This window comes from Saccopteryx leptura, chromosome 11 (assembly GCF_036850995.1).
Source record: "Saccopteryx leptura isolate mSacLep1 chromosome 11, mSacLep1_pri_phased_curated, whole genome shotgun sequence".
Taxonomy (NCBI): domain Eukaryota; kingdom Metazoa; phylum Chordata; class Mammalia; order Chiroptera; family Emballonuridae; genus Saccopteryx; species Saccopteryx leptura.
Genome location: NC_089513.1, coordinates 20,179,241 through 20,199,302, shown reverse-complemented (window position 1 = coordinate 20,199,302; position 20,062 = coordinate 20,179,241). Strand labels below are relative to the sequence as shown.

General features: G+C 51.5%; 1 protein-coding gene across 2 annotated transcripts in view; it reads right to left on the bottom strand.

Annotated features, from left to right (window-relative positions):
* Window positions 1-20,062, bottom strand: part of MYO5B (myosin VB) — a 320,122-nt gene that overhangs the window by 110,757 nt on the left and 189,303 nt on the right. For both annotated transcript variants that reach the window (XM_066352739.1, XM_066352738.1), the window contains exons 7-10: window positions 18,712-18,793; window positions 14,914-15,021; window positions 13,586-13,695; window positions 6,810-7,075 (exon numbers count right to left, since the gene is read on the bottom strand). In XM_066352739.1, coding sequence (XP_066208836.1) covers window positions 6,810-7,075; window positions 13,586-13,695; window positions 14,914-15,021; window positions 18,712-18,793 — 566 coding nt within the window. The remainder of the gene's footprint in view (window positions 1-6,809; window positions 7,076-13,585; window positions 13,696-14,913; window positions 15,022-18,711; window positions 18,794-20,062) is intronic.

Genomic DNA, 20,062 nt, shown 5'->3' with positions numbered 1-20,062 from the left:
AAGAGGGGCCTTTTCCTCATGCACACAGCAGGCTGAACGAACCGGCAGCGGCCCTGCTGATGAACGCCTGGAGTGTGACGCCCACGTGCTTCATGGGTTCTCACCCGTTTTGTGCCCACAACAACCAAGAGCGAGGGTGTGTCACTGATCCCACCCTTTGATGGAATTAGGTACAGGGAGATTAAATGACCTGCCCCAAATCAGAGAGTCAGTAGGCAGAAGAGCCGGCATTTGAACCCAGAGATTCTGATTTCTGAGACCACATTCCTAATTTAGAGAAGAGCAAATGTTTCATTAAGAAAAGAAAGGAGTGATGACTTGGGAAGGCTGTGAACAAGAAGGCTGACTTTCCGGAAGAAGGGTACCTTCTCCATGAGCACATGGAGAGCAGTGATCCCCACGAGGGACCTGGGCCGGGGGCACAGGCTGCAGTCTTCCCCATAACCTCAATGCTCACCTTTCTCCTTCAGTATGGACAACGGCACTTCCTCATCTTACATAAAGTGATGCCAGCCCTTCCGTATAGAATAGACTCCATAACGACCACTCCCAAATAAAAACGTTGGTGCTGCCCCAGGGAGGGGTGGGATTCGATGGTGGTGGAGAGAAATACTTCATGTAGAGGAACCAGCAAAAACAAATGCATCCGGCACCCAACGGGGCTGGGTCAGTGCCCAGGAACACAACAGGCTTCCCTCCTCCTCGGCGCCCACCACCCCACCGAAGAAGAACACATGGAGACACAGGAATGCACTTTGGGATCAAAGGAGTTAGCTGCTTGCCAACGCCACATTAAAGAACAGCCCACATAGAAGAAGTAGATCAAGGTTAATAAAACAAGATCAAAGACACAGAACCCGAGCTGGGGCTGCACCCCGGAGCGAGCAGGAGGGAAGCCGGGGTCTGCCAGGCGGTACCCTGGTGTGCAGCCAGCTCAGCCCAGACGGGGTCCTCCAGACCCAGGTACGTCTCTCACAACCTCATCTCCTCCCTGCCCCCACCCCACTGCACGCCAAGAGAGTGCAGCCAATCCCCAGGGAAAATTTAATTAATAAAACCCAGAAGGAAGATAAAAGAGCCACCCTAGCAATTGGCCAGATAATAGCAATTGTGTGTACTTGCAGGGTTTCTACTGAGCTCCACAGATAAAGGATTTAAATATCTCCCACTTACCATTTTTTAAAGGTTTACATTGATAGCACTCCACAAAGAATATTCTCATTAATTTGAGAGGGCCTGAAATTAGCTCATAATTTCCCTATTTCTAAGATATTATCTGGAAACAATTCCTCCTCCATCTAGGATAATTACTGTAAGGCTGAAGGACCAGAGATGAATGAGGGGTTTGGGTAGCGTGGAGAATGTCTAAGACACCTGACCTCAGAAAACCACAGTCAGGAAAATAGGACTTCTCCTCTACAATAGAATTATATTGGTAGCCATTCATCCCTTCAAGAGAGATGACTGTTTCAAATAAACACAATGAATCAGTTCATCAACATTAACACGTCACAAAGAAATGTATCCACTACAGGGAACTGGATGTCCCCTGTACCATCTCCTCCGACACTATTTAGGCCAACTCCTTGGGTGGGAGGAAGATTAGAGCCAGGACTTGATGCTGAGACCGGAGATCTGTATTGGTGGTGGTACAATTCTCACCCCTACTTCAACTTCCTCCTCTATTCAAACAGTAGCAGACAAATAATCTCCTTCTCATTGTACCCCCATTTCTGGGTGTGGTAAGGGTCACACATGCTTCTTAAAATAAGGCAGTGTGTGTGGGCAGGTGAAACTGCAATGAAAAGCAGGAGGCCAGTCACTCTGAGTTAATTACTACCGTCCAAGAAGCTCTCACCTCAGAGCAGAGAGGCAAAGAGAGGCTTTGAAGTGGGAAGGTGTCCTTCCTCCGGAGCACGGGTCAAAGGGATGGGACTCGCTCAGCTCCGCCTCATCTTCCTCTTTTTACCAAGGTCACCCTCAACTATTCTACCACGAAAAGACAAATATTGCATGATTCCACATATATGAACTATTGATTCCGGTTACAAGAAGTACCTAAAGTAGCAAACTCACAGAAACAGAGTAGAGCAGCGGTTCAGGGGCCAGTGGGAGGGAAGACCCCTGGAGAGCTGTTGCACAACACGTGGATATACTCAACCCTGCTGAACCATGTGTGCACTTGAAGACGGTTATGATGGTAAATTTTATGGGTTTTTTTAAACCACAATTTTAAAAATTATGTTAAGAATACATCATTAAAAAGCACTGAGGAGAGCTGGATGCTAATTTTAAAGTTAGGAAATACCACAAGAGACACAGAAAGTAACATGAGGGCCGAGAGGAATCTGAAATCCCAGCAAATCCCATTTCCTGCTTTCGGGTGGGGGGGACTTAAACTTCCCTAACCGCCCTCTGCAGCCCCCCTCACCGGTCCTCAGGGTTAGACATGCATCTATAGCCCGGCCTTGCTCCAAAAGTCTCCTAGGCCAGCTGTCCTCATCAAGAACACGCTGGTCATAGCCAAAGCCCTCTGCTACCTTGGCATGTGGAAGGCTCAAGTCAAAGACAAATAAATGTGTACTTTTCCCCCCTAAATTGAAGTCATTTATTTTTTGTTGCCTCGAGGAGTGGAGAGCAATAAAGGATTATGGCTGCAATTAATCAAGCCTGCAGAGGCAAGCGCTGGTTAAAGCAACATGAAAAGGAAACTCAAGCCAAAAGCTGCGTGGCTCTCTCCTGTTCATTTCCATGTCCTGCCCGGTGAGAACTACCCTGAGGCAGCCTCAGCGATCCTTGGTTGAGGAAGGGACTTTGGCTTGGGTGTTAAACTGCTCTGGGTGGTGCTTGCTTTGCACTTTTTTGGAGTTGGAGCAGGAGAACAAGGTGTAGGGAAGCCACCCTCCTACTGCGCCACTGGGTGTCTGGAAACCAGTGTTCAGGACAGCCTTACGGAAGGGTCTTTAGCAAGGGACTGACCCAAGGCGTGGTGGAGGCAGCTGCGGCCCAAGCAATCTATTTAGGTGTTGGAGCGTTTTCTACTGTCTGAACGCATGACCGATGAGAACAGCACAGTGGGCTAGGTCAATGGCTCGTGCACTGTTTGCTTACATATATGTAGAAGTGAGTGTGTATTCACTCTGGCTGCTGACGAGATAGCAACATGTTACACATTTACAGGGAAATCCGGAGTGGCTCATCTACACTGCAAAACTCCTTCAGCTGTCTCTAGAATGAGCTTGACTGGGGAGCCAATAACACTACAGGCAGGGCTACGGTTCATCTGGGGACAGTTACCACAGTGGAAGTAGTTAGCACGTCCTTATGGGGGAGGGGATAGCATTCCACTCTTTATTTGCTCGCTCTGCACATCTCTAACCTAAGGAGAGGGAGAGAAAACTATTATTTTCCTCTTAATGAATGGGGTTTAATGTGTTCAGGAACCCTCAAATTCTCTCCAGCTTCCATATGCCACTCTTCTGCTCACAGGATACAGGGAGGAGTCAGAAGATCAAAGACATCAGGTCATCTCTGTGTGCACCTAGTGTCCCAGTAGTAGGGCTGAGGAACAATGAGTGAGACAATGGATAGATGGTCCTCTCCCTCTCCAATGGGTAGAAAACTCAAAAATAAAAAATAATGCTGGAGTTTTCTGATGCCATGGAGAACCACAGTCCCCTTAGAGAGAATCACTTCCCATAGTTACATCATAAATAAACCCAAAAGACAAGAACTAGTTTGAAATGGTAGAAAGGTGGTTAGAGAGAGCAAAAGAGGTGGAGTGTCTTGTGTGATGCCCACTTCTGGATCACTGAGGGATGATCGCATTAGAAAAAAAAAAGATTCGGTGGGTTTCTGGAAGGTGTCTGAAGCCCCAAGGAATGAAGGCAGAAAGGTGCCATGACTGGGGAAGGAGGAAGACAGTAAAAAGCTCAACACAAGTCATCCCAGATAGCCACCATTTTCTCCCAGATTAAGAAACAATGTCACTGACCTGATGGATGAGAAACGGTACCTTCCAGAGTCAAGTCCCCTGCTCTCCTGTGGTGCTGCGTTTAGTTTTAAACTAAGAGTTCACTATATCCCCTCTGACCAGAAAGGAGAGCCCAGGCAGTGTGAATGCAAACAGTGATTTCTCTGCAGACCAGAACTCTGAGGAGCATGCGTGCACTGCCCGGGAACGTCTGGGAGCGCTGCCTTGGCAACAAACGGCCCAGGGATGCGGCCAGCTTGTTAGCTGAGCCCACCTGTGTCTAACTTGCTGCCTCGAACTTACCAGGCATTTCTCTCTCTCCAGGAGGGCAACTCACTTTTTACATATGATTTCTTTGTGACATGGTTTGAAAAACTAAATTATCTTCTGAGAAAGAACGAGGATTTTAAAAAGAGAAAACAGCATGGCATGTCTGGACAGTAGCCCAAAGGGCAGGAGAATTCCCAAGAGGGCTTGCAGGTGGCCCGGCCCTGCGCTCATGGGAATGCTGTCAGGTGTTCTCAGAGGAGCGAGCCTACAGCCACTCTGGGACGAGAGAGCCCCACGGGTTAGGAGATGGCACCAGAAACAGGAGACAGAATCCCCAGGTCCCCAGCCATCCACAGACAAGACCACCTATCAAACCACAGACAAGCCCTCCCTACAAGCTGTTTCTCCCCTTTGGGCCGTCCCTAGACCTTAGACAAAATTAACTCAGTTGTAACAATTAAATGGCAAATATAAGCACCAAATCCCAATTTGCATAAGATGAGCCCAGACTCAGCAGCACTGGAAGCCCAGCTCACAGAGGCCCCTCAGCAATGAGCAAAGCCTTTTCCTGGGCATCCCTGGGAAGGAGGAAGCTATCTATTCCCACTCAAGGCACTGCTGAGACGGTCTGCAACTAGAATAGAACTGACATGCTACATTTTACATATTGGTAGCACTGAAGTGAAAAGATTTTTACATGCTATTCATAGTAAGTCTGCATGTGAGTCCTCCCAAATAGAAAGCTCAGTGAAAGGAGATTCTTGCCCAGGTAGATGAAGGTAACCGGGTCAGATGCTGCAGCCTGATTTTCTCTGGGCCTTACTTCAGAAGGTAACACTAAAGGTCAGTTTGGGGGGAAATCCAATTACCTGAGAAACTGCTCACAGCAGAGAAAACAATGCAGAATTAATCACTGACAGTTGGGCAGTACGTTCCCAGGTGCAGACAGTTCTATACTGTCCCGGAGCATCTGGACGCACTGAGCACAAAAGCAGACACTCAAATGACCAGGTGGAGCAGTGGCTTGCCCATAGTCACACAGCTAAAAGCCTGCGACCCCCAGAAAGGACGCATCCTCCTGCTTCCCACACTGGGGTGACTTGGCCCTGTTTGCTCCCCATCACCTAGGAGGATTCCTTTCACACTTTGCCCATTCCTGTCTGGACTGTGTTCCTATTCCTGAAGTCACCTCCTCCCCCACCCCCTATGGGCTACGCTCGGCTTTAAAAAGATCCAGTTTGAACCTCAGCTCCCCCGTAAAGCGGTCCCTGACTGGGCCAACAAGCGTGCCCTCTCCTGCCCTAAAACACGCCCAGCACCATGTCCAAACCCTCCCAGTGACCCTGCCACAATGTCTCCTGTTGCCTCTTGCATTACGTGGCTTGTGCATGTGACTTAACTCTTTAGCTTGTTCTGGAGCCCCTGTGATGCCAGAAATCAAGTTTCCTCCTTCTGCTATTACCTCCATAGGATGCAATGCGATTCTATTTGAAACCCCATGACGAACAAGAGCAGCGGTGATGTCCCGTGGGCCAGCTGCACAGGGAAGGAGCCGCTTTTAGAGGAGAGTCTACTCAGCTACAGCCTCAACGTACGCCGTCCCAGCTCGTCAGCCCACTGAGCAGTGTGCCCACTAGAGCAGCGCTGCCCTTACACTGCACGTCTATGCATCCGAATTTCTATTTTAAGACAGAAGCCATGACTCCTATGATACAAAGATCCCAAAGGACTTAATCTATTTTCAGCTTACGGAGGGCAAGGCACTGATCATCAAAGGAGCACAAGGGAGGTTGCACCCAGTCATATTGTTTCAAACAATTCTACGAGGATCTGGAAAGAACCTCAAAGAGACTGTGACTCAAAAACTTCATTTTGAGCTATGAAAACTAAAGCCCAGAGAGGGGCTGTGATCTGTATGGAGTCATTCTGTTAGCTGGTGACTGGAAGGACCCAAAACAGCAGTCTCCTGTTGCCTAGTCAAGTAGGTCTTTCCTCTCCCTACAAAACAGGTGTTACAGGTAACAACAGTCCTTCCCATCAGCTTAGAACTCTGAAAGGAAGAACCCACAAACACAGATCTGCACAGTGCTGGGCAAGATTATGGTATTAAAATAATCACCCTGATTGGTGATCTAGTGAATGAAGTCAAGTGGTCAATTTAAATAAAATGTAACTGAGATAGCAAAGCCTGAATTTAAGTTCACAGTAACTTGCACTTGGATGTTGGACAAGACATTTCCCTCCTGAGGCCTGTTTCCTGATTATAACAACAGATGTCCACAGTGTTTCTCAATGGGTGGCAGCTGGTGCTTGGACAGGGTCCATTCTTCCTCGGGACTGTCCTCCATATTGTGGGACACCTAGCACCCCTGGCCTCAGGCCCCCAGGTGCCAGCAGTGACCCAGTCACTATGACAACCAAAAATGCCATCCCACGTTTCAGATTGCCCTGGTTGAGAACTGGGGGGAGGTGTCCCAGGCCCTTGCTGGTCTCAGATGCCAGCAGCAGGACACGAACGGCCACCCCCCAGGAGGAGCGGAGGCAGGGGAGGGCACGGGCCACGCACCCATAGATGTCCAGGACGCCAATGAAGGAGTGCTGCTTGAGCGCAGTGTGCAGGGCCTTGTTGACGTGCTCCACGATCCAGCCGAACAGCTGCGCGTAGATGTGCTTGGCCAGCGCGTTGCGTGCGTTCACCACCTGCTGCAGGGACATGGTCTTGACGTAGGTCTCCGAGGTGGTGACCAGCTTGCGATGGCACAGCCAGTGCTCCATCTGACTGAGCTCCACCCCCAGCAGCCGGCAGAAGTTGTTGAGGTGCTCGTCCTGGGGCTGGAAGACACATGGGGATGGCTTAGGAGGGCAAAGAGGACAGCCCGCCCGCCAACATGGCCTCCTCCCTCCGGCCCAGGGACAGTGAGCCACTCCATCGCTAGCCGCTGCTCCAGGAGTCTTGCTGACACACGAGGTGACAGGGCCCAAAGAGTGTTGTTCAAACGAATCATTATATCTGCTACTGACCAGACAGTCAGGGCTTTAACAAACAAAAATCTACTTTTCCTGTCCCCTCTTCCATTGCCAGCTGGTTGCAGAGTAACTGGTAAGAGAGGGCACCTTGACCAAAGGGAGCAGAATGAGAATTGATAGCTTAGGAACAGCTGAACCATTAAGAGTAAGGAGCCAGGGGCAGCAGAAACACCGTGGGTGTAGTTCCCACCTGCAGAGAGAGTCCCACGTGCAGCGCTTAGCCCAGAAGGACGTCCCCAGTCACAAGCGCTACTTTGATGAGCACCGAGTCTAACGCCACACGTGCAGAGTGGGCCCTGAGCTGAACCTCACAGACAGCGTCCTCCTGCTCGGACACTCACTGCCCGAGCTTCCGAGCAAGCAGACTTTCTTTCATCTTAGCCTCACTGATACTCAATAACAGGGCATTGAACTTCATAGTCTTAAAGCACTTGATGCTTGGGGGGAAAAGTAAATCCAGGTAGAAAGCTGGGAGAAATGGCAAAAATATGGAACAAATTTTGACCTGAGATCACTTAAAACACTAACTGATAACATCACATGCTGAGAGCAGGAAAAAACAGAGCAGGGACCCCTCCAGCCAAAGTCCCTGCTCCCCCCAGGTGAGAAGTACAACCCTGAAGCAGCGCAGTGTCTCAGCCGGGTGCCCGGGGCCCCACTAACTACCCCATGAGCCCAGCTGCATTTTATCCTGACGTCATTTACCCCCAGTACCAACCACACCACCTGGCCTTTAAGCCACTGATAACCAACTCACCCAGGGACTTGTCTCATCTCACCCGATGTGCAGGCCTCTTGGTACTCAGGGCACCCCACGGAAACCCCGCTTTTCCTAGGAGGGTCCTCTCGCCCATTACTCCTCCCTCCTCTAAACCCACCCAGGGAAGCGGCTAACCCAGCCTGCACCTGCTGGACAGCTATTAGCTCTGAGGCTGGGGGGGCGTCCTTCAGAACAGGACACGCAGCCTCCAAACGGCCCTACACTGCTGGGGGGACTCATTTTCTGCTGAGGCCGACTCGTAGGATTTAAATGAGGGCTTGTCCAATGAAAACGAACAGATATCTGTGCCATCTCCCTCTTAACACCCTATCCCCAGGCCATGCTTTTTTCTCCTACAGATATGTACAATCTACCCCCAACAAACACAATGACACAAATCTCAGAATGCCAGAGCAGGAAAGACCCTCCCAGAGTCATTAAGGCCGATGTTTTTCCACAGCGTGGGTTGTGGAGCAGTAGCTACAAAGAGCATTAATTGGCTGTCTTAACGAAGGGGCCTCCAGTTAAGCACCACTGCACTGATTTGTCAGGGAACCCTGTAAGCATCAAGACACATATTTTACTGAGTGTCTCCTGAACGTAATTGACCAAAGAATCCTAGTTTTCCAAAGAAACAGCCTAGGGTTAAGGTTCCCAGGAAAATACCTTGGGACCTATCATTCTAACCGATCCCCTCATATCTCAGAAGAGGAAAATGAGGTGAAGTGCGGTCTCCCGCCTGCGGCCCAGAGCTCCTCACCGTGCCCACAAAAACGGGCTTAGCTAGGTGGACGCGGAGAGGCCCCTGTCTTTCCACTCACTCAGCAGGTGAGGTCGCCACGGCCACTTCTCCCGGCCAACAGCCTTCAACTCTGCAGTGACCCCCCCTGCTGCCCCTCCCCCAACAGGAAGCACGTGTGGTCCAGTGAGTGGCCTGGGGACTTCCTGGCGGCAACAGGTTCGGAGGTGGCAAGTGTCCAACTTCTCTGATCTAGTTTTCAGGGGAAAACATTAACTTATTGATTTGAGAAAGAGGAAAGGAGAGGGAAGGAGAGGAAGAGAGAAAGAGAGAGAGAAAATATCGGTCTGTTATTCTACTTATTTATGCATTCACTGGGTGATTCTTGTGTGTGCCCTGACCAGGAATCAAACCCACAACCTTGGCATATCAGGACAATGCTCTAATCAACTAAGCGACCCAGACAGGGCTCCAAGAAATTCTTAATTGCCAGGCACAGCATTACAGCTGGATCCCTGACATGTAAATGGCCCAGCAGCCACAGTCATCACTGCCCGAGCCTGCCCCCCCTTCCCCTGCCTGGCACCCCCCAGGTGAACACAAGGGAAAAGGTGTTGATTGCCGCCTGGGGCGGGCTTCCCATCCGCTGCAGTGGGGGGCGGCTGACCCCTCCATTACCCCCTTCTGACTGTTAATTAAAGGTGCTAACTGAAACTGATTTGATATCATGCAATTACACTTAAGCTTAATTAAATGATGCTAAATCCATTAAAAAATAGCCAGCATCAGAGGCAGAGGATTAGGTTTGTGGGCCCATGTGGCCAAATTCAAGAAACAAATTGCCTCTGGTGTCCAAGTAATTGCACGTTGTTGCATCCCCAAGGCAACCCTGGCAGTCCTGGAACACATTTTCACGCTTTAATTAAAAATAAAAACTCGCGAGCAGAAGGCACACTGCAGTGGGAGGCCCCCCTGATGCCCCGAGGAATACACCCAACGCCCCGGAGAGATTTTCACCAGTGATCGTCCAGGGAAGCACTCCTCGGGCACACACTGCGTGCCTGGCACTGTGCTAGGCACCAGAGGGGGTGGAGGCCCAAGGAGGACAGCCCCCGTCCCAGGGACCGACGGTCCCACACCGGAAGCAAGGCTGGCAGTGACGCAGGGGAAAGCACGCTGGCTGGGTCTGGTCTTGGCTTTGCCATGAACTGTCATTATGACCTCCAGGAAGGAGCCTCCCCTCCCTGGGGCTTAGCTTTCCCAACCCTGAGAAGTGAGGAGGATGCCCCTGAGGTCCACTCTGGCTCTAACCGCAGTGATGACAACAGTGCAGAACGGAATCATGAGGGCCCTGTGAGAAGGCAGGTGACACCAGCCCCACTCTGCAGATGAGGAAACGGATGCAGGAAGGTTAAGTCATCATCAGTAAGTGACAGACCCAGGACTTGCACCCTGGGAGTCCCAACACGGGTCTCAAGTGACACAGCCTCTAACTGGGGAACAACGAAGGCCACGTGCCTGAGCTCAGGAACCCCTGACTCGCTGTCTGCTCTAAGGGAGGGGGCTGGCGGCGCCCTGTGGCCCCGACCTCTGTCTGCCGGCGATGTGCGTCCCTGCTCCCACCCCCTCACCCCTCCCATGTCCCCAGTCCACTCTCCCCCACGTGTGCTGGACACTCCACCTTCGTCTGGTCTTTACACAAATGCTCACTCGGTGCCCATGTGTGTAAGGGCTGGAACTGAGCTCAACAGATGGGGTCCCAGCATTTAGGGGGGAAACAGGCATTGATGAAATAACACCAATAAACCCTCCATTTCCTTCTCCCCCAAAGGTGCCCTCAGAGGCTGGGTGGGGAAGGCCAGCTACCAGGTGGGCGAGATGCTTCACCACAGCCCAGGCCCTGCCCCCCCCCAGGGGCAGGTGCCCAGGAACTCCCTGGCCCTGCTTCCCATGCCCCCCCACGGTGGGGGATATGCCCATCCACTCTCCCCTCCCTGGCATCACCCCCAAACCTGGAGAGCCTCAGTCACTTGTCTGCTTACTGGGTGTCTACCAAGTGCCGGCGCTGGAGGTAGGATACTGAGTCCTCACAGACTCCGGGGTCTCTCAGGGAGACATGCAGCAATAAATGTACGACTACAACCACACGAGGTGCCCCGGAGCAGAGGTACAGGTGCTGCAGGACTCCATGACCTGGGATGTGACCAGGTGTTGTGGACCGTTAATGGCAAAAAGCTATTATAGATTCGAGGCTTGGCAGGGGGCTAAGTTCTCTCCCCTCCATCTCCTTATTTGGCTTTGATGCTGAGTATTTGCACCCACTCCACTTCCTTCCTTGGGTTGCAGGAAGCAATATACATGCCCTTCCTCTGACTCTTTGTTTGTTTCAGATGTTTGTAAATTTTACTAATGTATCCTGTTTTTGCCTTGGGAGAGTTCCTGTCTTAGCCTTTGATGTGCAACTTTGTATCAGGGTCCTTGATTTGCATAGGTCTATATAATAAAGCGAACTGGGGTTATGAGGCACTCAGATACTGCCAGGCAATTTGAGGAGTCCTCCCGGTCCCATCAGTTTTGTTTTGACAAGTGTGTTTCCTTAATTCTGCACCGTTATTAGGAGCCGTGCTGGTCCGAGGCAACCAGGAAGTGTTTCCTAAGAAGGGGACTAAGGGAGGGGTGCGTTGGAGGCTGAGAGAACATCTGTCATCTTCCCTGCGACTTACTAGGCTACACCAGGAGTTTTTCAATGCAAATGCCCCCAATCTCAGCTGTCCCTGACAGTAGGCAGAGTAGGGCTGCCCTGAGGAACCACGGGACAGTTGCTGTAGTGTGGTGGGGAGGCACGGACCCTCTGCCGTTCTCATGAGAAGACATCAGCAGCAATACCTCACTGGCTCTAAAGACTCAGCCTAGCCCTGGCTGGTTGGCTCAGTGGTAGAGAGTTGGCCTGGCATTTGGAAGTCCCGGTTCGATTCCCAGCCAGGGCACACAGGAGAAGCGCCCATCTGCTTCTCCACCCTTCCCCTTCTACTTCCTCTCTATCTCTTTCTTCCCCTCTCTGCAACTAAGGCTCCATTGGAGAAAAGTTGGCCCAGGTGCTGAGGACGGCTCCATGGCCTCCGTCTCAGGCACCAGAATGGCTCCAATGCAGCAGAGCAACGCCCCAGATGGGCAGAGCATCGCCCCCTGGTGGGCATGCCGGGTGGATCACGGTCGAGTGCATGCGGGAGTCTGCCTGTCCCCCCACCCCCACTTCTCACTTCGGAAAAATACAAAAGACTCAGCCTAGGGGACTGTTTGGTCTGCACTGGAGACTCATCCATCATCCACCAAGACACAGGTCCCCCTCTGAGCACCTAAGTCTCTCATAGCGTCATCACTGCCAACCCCACTGCCTGCCACACACACACACACACACACACACACACACACACCCACATCGATGTCCAGGGGCACCGAACACTACCCAGCTCCCACATTCCCTCCTTTCACACTGCGCCAGGTGGGTGAGCCTCAAAGCTCTCAGGAGGCTGCAGGCTCCATGCTGAGGACAGTGGCAGCCCTGACCGTCCCGGGGCCTCCCAAACCCCAGACCATTTCTCTTTTAGGAAAAATGTATGGGGCGGGGGTGAGAGGAGGGTGGTGAGGTCTGCCAGGTGTCAGCTACAGTTCAGGCCCTCTTTTCCCTAAGGGCAGGGCCGGCTTTAAATTCTGATAACCCCTAACCCTAGTTCGACAAACAGTAGGAGATTAATATATGTTTGTTTAATTAAAAAAGCATTGCCCTGGCCGGGTAACTCAGCTGGTTAGAGCATCATCCCAGTACACCAAGGTTGCGGGTTTGGACCCTGGTCAGGGCACAAACAAGAATCAACTAACAAATGCATAAATAGCATAAATAAGTGGAACAACAAGTTGATGTCTCTCTCTCTTTCTCTCTCTCAAATCAATTAAAAATTTTTTTAGAAAGCATCAACTTGTGAGTGACACGAACAACATATGCCCATCTTCATATTCTGTCTTTTCCCAGCATCTGGGTGTTTAAATTCTAAGTCCTTCGGAGCAAGAATCACACTTTGCACCTCCCAGGACTTGGCGATAGTGGGCGTGAGAGAGGCCTATAGCGAACCGTTGCAGATTCACTTACTCATGGCCAGAGTATCAGTTTTACCTTTCACAACACAATGAAATACCAGAGAGCAACAGCAGCTGTCAATTCTCCTGCCCTGGCATCTAATCCTCCATCCGCCCGCTTAGATGGTTTGTCGTTGCCACATATCGGGTACTAATTTGGGCACCAGCAAATGACATCCATTAGGAGCATTTACCAAGTGCTTTACAATTTGCAATCCTCCCACTAGATGTCTCAATATTCAAAACCTTGGCAAGTGTTGTCAACTGTCTTATCTACCCAACTGGACTGTAAGTTCCATGGGACAGTCACCAAGTGTGGTGTCCGACACTCCTTTACAGCCTTCCGGTACGGTCCTCAGTTGGGACCTCCAAGTACTTCTTGGTTGATAACACCTGGTAGAATTCCACGGACCTCAGGGGACTTGGAAAAATCAAACCATCAAAAATAATGTGCTGAATAAGCACTAAATTCCCTGCCCTCCATGATAAAAATTTGATGACAGCTGATTTGAGAAGGATTGGTTCTTTTAAAAAATTATCAGCAAGGGAACAGAAACCATTACTGGGCAGAATAAATAACCTACGAGTGTCCTCTCAACATAAGGACACATTTCAGTTGTATGAGACTGTAAGAACAGAGTAAGTGTGTACGCTTTATCTCTGGGGCTGGTGTGCAACTTACTGATACACTGCAGGAGTCACCATCGCGCTCGGCCTGAATCTCCACATTTCCCAGGTGCAGGATAGAAGCAATTATCTTAAAAATTCTTATCTGATGGGACTCTCTCACTCCTGGGGGGGAAAAAAAGAACAAATGACACTCAATATCCACAGCAGGACAGAAAGGACATTTTACCCCCTTTTTTTAAGGACTTAAAGAAAAAAAAGGTTTGATTTTCCTTTCTGGGCCAGTGACTCCTAAAATGATCCGAGCTCCTCACCGAGTAATTACCACTTCCTGTGAGAGCCCAGAGGTTAAAGGGGCTCCCAGACTAGAAGGGAAGTATCTCCGCTCTGATTGTCCTGAGCCGACCAGATGGGTCGCCGCGCCGTTCTAATTTCTCTGGGAGCTGAGGAGACGCAGCAATCATGCAGACTCATCTTGGACCTAGCTTTCAACCAGACGCTTTATGGATGTTGTTATGAGTTTAATAAGAATGGTCATTATCTGCAGTCATTTTTCTCCCAACATAATATCCTGCAAACACCTGTGACACACATCCAAGTGCCCCCTCCTGGGAGTGCAGAGACGGGGCGGGTGTCCAGGGAGCTGTCCTTCAGCACACTATGTGCTCCTTCATAGTGACAGACAGGCACACCTACCCTGCAGACACCGGGGCAACAAGCACCAGCTGTCAAATTTACTTACGCTACTAAGTTACCGAAGACAACCTGGTTAACCTTTTCCAGTTTATAGTTAGCTTGAAAGCACTGTTTATTTTTAAATTGCAAAATATTTCAGACATATATAAAGTGTTATAGAATAATATAATGAATACCAGTCAACCTACTAGTTTAGGAAATAATACAGTTGTTCCCCCATAATCCTCCCCAGCTATAGTTACTTAATTCTAAAAATGTATTGTATAATAAATATGTATTTTCCGATGGCTTTAGGCGACCCCTGTGTTTTGGTCGTTCGACCCCCGCCGGGGTCGCGACCCACAGGTTGAAAACCGCTGTTCTAGGGCAATAACTTAGGCTAAAAAAAAAGTCAGCGACACCTATATTAATCGAGGAGAAGTGTGTCATGCTAGGATTAACATCTTTACTTAGATAACCCACAAAGCGGAGCAACTCTCAAATCCTTATTTTTAGGAAAGGCCAACCAAGCCCCAAGGCTTAAGCATTGGAGCCCGGGAGCTGGGACGGACGGGGAGTGCAAGAGATTCACCAAGGATGAGGGCCTCCCCATCAGCTGATGAAGGTGTGCTAGCCAAGTGGGGCTCGGCTGTGCTTTCTCCCCTGCAGGAACCCTTCCCACCCTTCCCCCACTCCCAGGGGCCTCACCCAGGAGTGTGAAGGCTTGCCGAGTCTTCTCGAAGTCCTCAGCATCATCCACTCCCTCGATGGACGTGTCTCCTCCCTGTGATGCGTAGAAGAAGTCCTCGGCACAGGCTGTGGAAGGAAGGGGGTGATGGAGAGGCATCCGGCAGGCATCAGAGGGGGCTCCACCCCAGTTTACCGGCCGATTGCGGCTGGTGAGGCGTTCTGCTCCCTCAGCCGTCTACCCCAGACCAAGCTGAATTCCCAGCCGGATGTGGAACCCTTTCAAAAGCGACCTTTATTGACAGTGGCAAGTGGGAGAGGAAACGAAATAACAAAAGAGAAAAAGGACACTACATGGCCAGAGTGAGTTGCTGTGTTTGTGTGAAACTGTTCTGTGAAAATCAGGAACATAAAAGATAAAGATGTCATGGCGAGTGCACTCTGTAGCAGGACTCACCACAGACTTGTTCTTAGCAAGGATCTAATGCACACGAGTGGATGTATGCCCACCCCAGAATCACAGACTTCCGTGGTCTTCAGGGATCTTAGTCTGACAGCCTCATTTGACAAATGTCACCCAAATGACATGGTTTTTTGGTTCATTTGTTTGTATTTATCAAATCGGGGCACCCTTGAGCTACTTAGGTACATAAATAGGTTGAGACCCTCATATGTTTGTTCTCAACCCCCAGCTTCGTTCCTCTTCAGTCAGGCGTCTGGGGACAGCCTGGGGACAGCTGGTGAGGAGGGGCCCAAGTTCTGTCCTGGAATCCGAGCCAGCCTTAGAGAGGGAGAAAACGCAGTGAGCCCTGGGTAGCGTTGAGCTCTACGGGGCTTGGAACTTAGTATTTAAGGCAACAACGCACATAATCAAAATTATCCTCGAAAATCACTTAAATTTTCCACAAAATATTGTACGGAGTGCCTTTGTGTGGTACAGCCTTGCCCAGCACTTAGTATCTCTATGTGGGTAATGCCTGATTTTGACAAGTCAGAATACGATGCAGGCTGGTTTTCCTCTTCCCCCGCCCTGAGCACACGCAGCTGAACACACGTCAGTCCAACGCGCTCAGATACAGCTTCACTCAAAGTCCCCGTCCTTTCTCAACACCTTGACTTTCCACGTTGACCTCCTAGGAGTTTCTCGAGTCTCTTCCCTTCCTCTGTTCTGACGGTCACTGCCCTGGGTCTAATCTTCAGCGTCTGCTGTCGGGCCTGTTGCAAAAGACTAAACCAGTTTCCCTGTCTCTGCTCATGTCCCTTCAAACAGCTGGTAACTGACCACGCGGCTCTCCCATTTCAAGCCCTTAGAGACCCCTCTCCAGTCCCACTCCCTCCAGGAAAGGGTCAAATGCCCTAACAGGGCCTCCTCCTGCCACCCCACACTCCTGCTTGTCCTTCCCCACCTCTGTGGCCCCCACACACCAGCTCCTCACTGTCGTTCCTCAGCTCTAGACCTGTTCACGCCGTAAGTGGCCCCACTCAGCTCTCCTTCCCCGTCCCTCCCCACCCCCACCTGGCGCCCTGTGCTCCGAGCCACACGCACTTCTTCCGTTCGTCTAGCTGGCCAAGCGCACACTGGCAGGCCCAGCTGGGAAGTGGACCACTCAGTCCCAAACCCCAGTCTCACACAGCCTGAGCTGTCCACATCAGGCAACACGCCTGCCCACAGGACGAACAGCTGAATGTTGGTCGTGGTTTATGAAGGCAGGCTTCCTGGAGGAGTCGCTTACACATACTCTGATGACTGCAGGCACTGGACTGTGAGAGGAAGAACTTCAGCCTTGACCTCACTCATAGGCATGGCTAAGGTGTGAGCTTTAGGAAGGAAGCCACTTCAGGTCTTTGTGACGGTCACAGATTTAGTTCTTTCATGTCTAATCACCCTGAGAGCTCTGGTGAACAGTAACAGTGTCAAAGCCTGAATAAAAGGATCAGTTCTTACTTCCTATGATGCTCACCTTTCAAACTCCTCATTTGATGATTTTATTATAGTGCCTTCACGGGGGAAACTGAAGGCATTACTTACTCCCATTTTTATGACAGATAAACTGAGGAATGTCAGGCTTTAAGAGGCTGCGCAAGCTGACCCAGGTTTGGCCAGCTCTGGGAGCCCAGTACTCGATCACCTATTGAGGTGATGACTGTTTATCTATGACATCCCAAGACTTGGCCATGAACACAGCCTAACTTGTTATCAAAAGTATCACCTGAACACACCTGAGAGACAGTCACCTGAGACTCCAGAGGACATCAGACTTCCCTACCGGAAGGAAGGAGCCAGTTGCGGAGTCTATGAAAGACCCTTTGCTGTCAACAGCCAGGGCCCTCCTGTGCTGTTCTGAGTAAGACAGACCAGCCCATCTCCCCGCTTCCGTTCCCAAACCCAGGCCCAGCTGGGTCCCTCCTCTGGCTCTGGCTAATCACTGCAGGACCAGCGGGTCAGCTGCAGCATTCGCTACCAGAGGATTGGATTCCAATCACAACTGTCCTCTCCGCTCCACCTGCTTTAAGGTTTGCAATCACTTCTGTTAGCGCCGCCCTCCACACCCTCCTTATAAGACAGACGTCCCCGCAAACAGTCCCCGTCTGCACAGCCTGCCAGGACCTCAGCTCTCCTTTCAGGCCCCCGATGCTGTTGTCACTGACTGTCCCATCCCAGAACACCTCACGTGTCCTCAGTTTGGGTCACTCTGTACTCAGAATTTCCAAGGAGGAAAATACCATAAAATCCCCTATCCACTGACTCAACAGGCAGACACTGGATCAAGCAGTGTTCAGACTACAGAGGGGTCACGTACCCAGCGATTTGGTCAATAGACCCCCACGGCATGGTCAAGGCCTTGCACACTTTACCCAGGGAGGCTATGCTCCGACCCGTGCAAGGCAAGAGAGTCATTCATAAAAGTGCATCAGTACGTGTATGGAAGGAGTCGGTCAATATTCCAGGACAAAGCCCATGCACAGGAGCAGAATGCCCGGCCGCAGGGAGAGGGGCCACACTGGCGCAGAGCAAGGACAAAAGCCGGCCCCCTCTTCCCGCTCGGCCCTGGCCGGCAATTCCACGGCTCCAAGTCAACAATCTCAAGGCAAACGACTCCTGCTAAGGCCTTCAGCAAACAGCATTCTCAGAAACAGAGGGTGAGCGCAGTCCAACTAAAGGCTGACTTTTATCTGAGGTGACATCCGTGGGCTCTGCGTCCCCCCTCCAGTGCGTCGGGTGGGTGTGCAGAAGAAACCCAAGAACTGCTGTTCATGACAGAGCGCTCCGCGGGGGCCCTCTCCTCTCCCACCCCCTGCCCCGTGTGAGGCCCAGGCCTTACCAACACGCCCCTCCAGCCACTCCCACCCCTGCTTTACCCTCCCACTCTCGTCTATCTTCTTCTTTGTCTCGATCCTTAGTTATGACTTAAAATGGGTTAGCCACAGTCACGTGACAGCATTCATTAAACCTCTAGATCCTCACAGTGGAGACACATTTCTTATGATATCAAAACTAGACATAATTTTTATTTCAAAAGAATAATGCTTGAAAATTCTTCTTTGCTCTGCAAACACTGTCCCACCCCTTGCCTCTTACCATCTCCCACGTTTTCTGTGGCAGGCAGCCTGGGTACAGTTAACACTATTTTATTAACTGGGTAACAAAGCTCAAAGAAGGCTAGGGACGTGCCCACAGGAGAGGAGAGCTGAGACAGTAACCCACGACAGAGGGCCCTGAGCAAGCCCCCGGGGCCCCTTCCTCCTCCGAGAGCCCCAGGCGCACGACCCCCTGCCACAGCCACAGCCCACCCGCAGCATGGGCTCCCCTCCACTTACTCAGCGCGAGCTCTTTAAACTCAGGAAGACTGGCGGCGGCACAGAGCTGGTAGAAGATGTGGTAATTCCTCTCATCGTCTGCCTGCAGGAGAGACAGAGGGGAGCAGCTTTACAGTGATCACCTCCAAGATTGTCTCCTTACCCATTCCGATCCCAGGGTGTGGTGGGCGACAGGGCTCAAGACTTGCCCTCACACTTGTGCCCCCTCCAGCTCCCACTTCTGGACCTGCCTCCACTCCCTACTACAGGGCCTTCTCCCAACCTGAGGCTTTTTACTTCTTAAATGAAAACATGCATTTTCTTGTTCGTCCTATGAAGAACATCATCGCTATTCCACAAATGGTGGGTCCATCCACCGACACACTCTTATCAGACAGCCCTGCTGCAGGCTTGAGCTGCACAGCCTGGAACTCCCTGCTGGGGGCGCCCTTTCTCCTCTCGGAGGCTTGCCACTAAGGAAAAGCTGGGCTCCTGCCTGGCATCAGGCTGGGCAGTCAGGAAAGGAAAGGTCCTTGATTGGGACAGGACTTAGGGTGGGCATTTGAGCCCGGCCTGCCCTAGGTTGGCAGGGGTGGAGGTGGCCGCTCCAGGAGGGCTAGGCTCAGGGAGCAAGGAAGAGGGAGCTGCAGGATGTCCGAGAGAGCCGACCACGCCCTGGGTTGGCAGGGGTGGAGGTGGCCGCTCCAGGAGGGCTAGGCACAGGGAGCAAGGAAGAGGAAAGCTGCAGGATGTCCGAGAGAGCCGACCACGCCCTGGGTTGGCAGGGGTGGAGGTGGCCGCTCCAGGAGGGCTAGGCTCAGGGAGCAAGGAAGAGGAAAGCTGCAGGGATGTCCGAGAGAGTCCGACCACACCATGGCCAGCACTCAACCCGCACCCACTACAGCGGGCTGTTCTCTGTGTGGCAGGGAAGTGCAGGACGCAGGGTTGGCCGATCAATCTGGGAGCTGGACGAAAAGCCTAGGCAACAAAAGGAACATGAAAACCATAGAGCTGGTTATGAGATTCGTTAGACTCATCACTAAGAATCAGCACGAAGACAGTGGCCACTGAGGAACAAGCAGCTGAGGCTGGTTGTGATGTCCCCTCTGAAGGCAGCGGCGAGGTCAGGGCCCGGCAGCCGTCTGCCCTGGGGACGAGTGTGCGGCCGGCTTGCACCAGGGCACGCACTCCCCAGCGCCTCGGTTCAGCGATGGGGTGTCAAAGGGAGCTGGGGGAGGACTGTCCTCATGTTGTGAGCTGCACTGACTGCCCCCAAGGCCAGGGTGGAGGAGGAAGAGGGTCACCAAGAGGCCAAAAAGTAGTTGGGAAGAAGGGAATGGAAGGTGAGCACAGAGAAACAAAGAACTGAGTC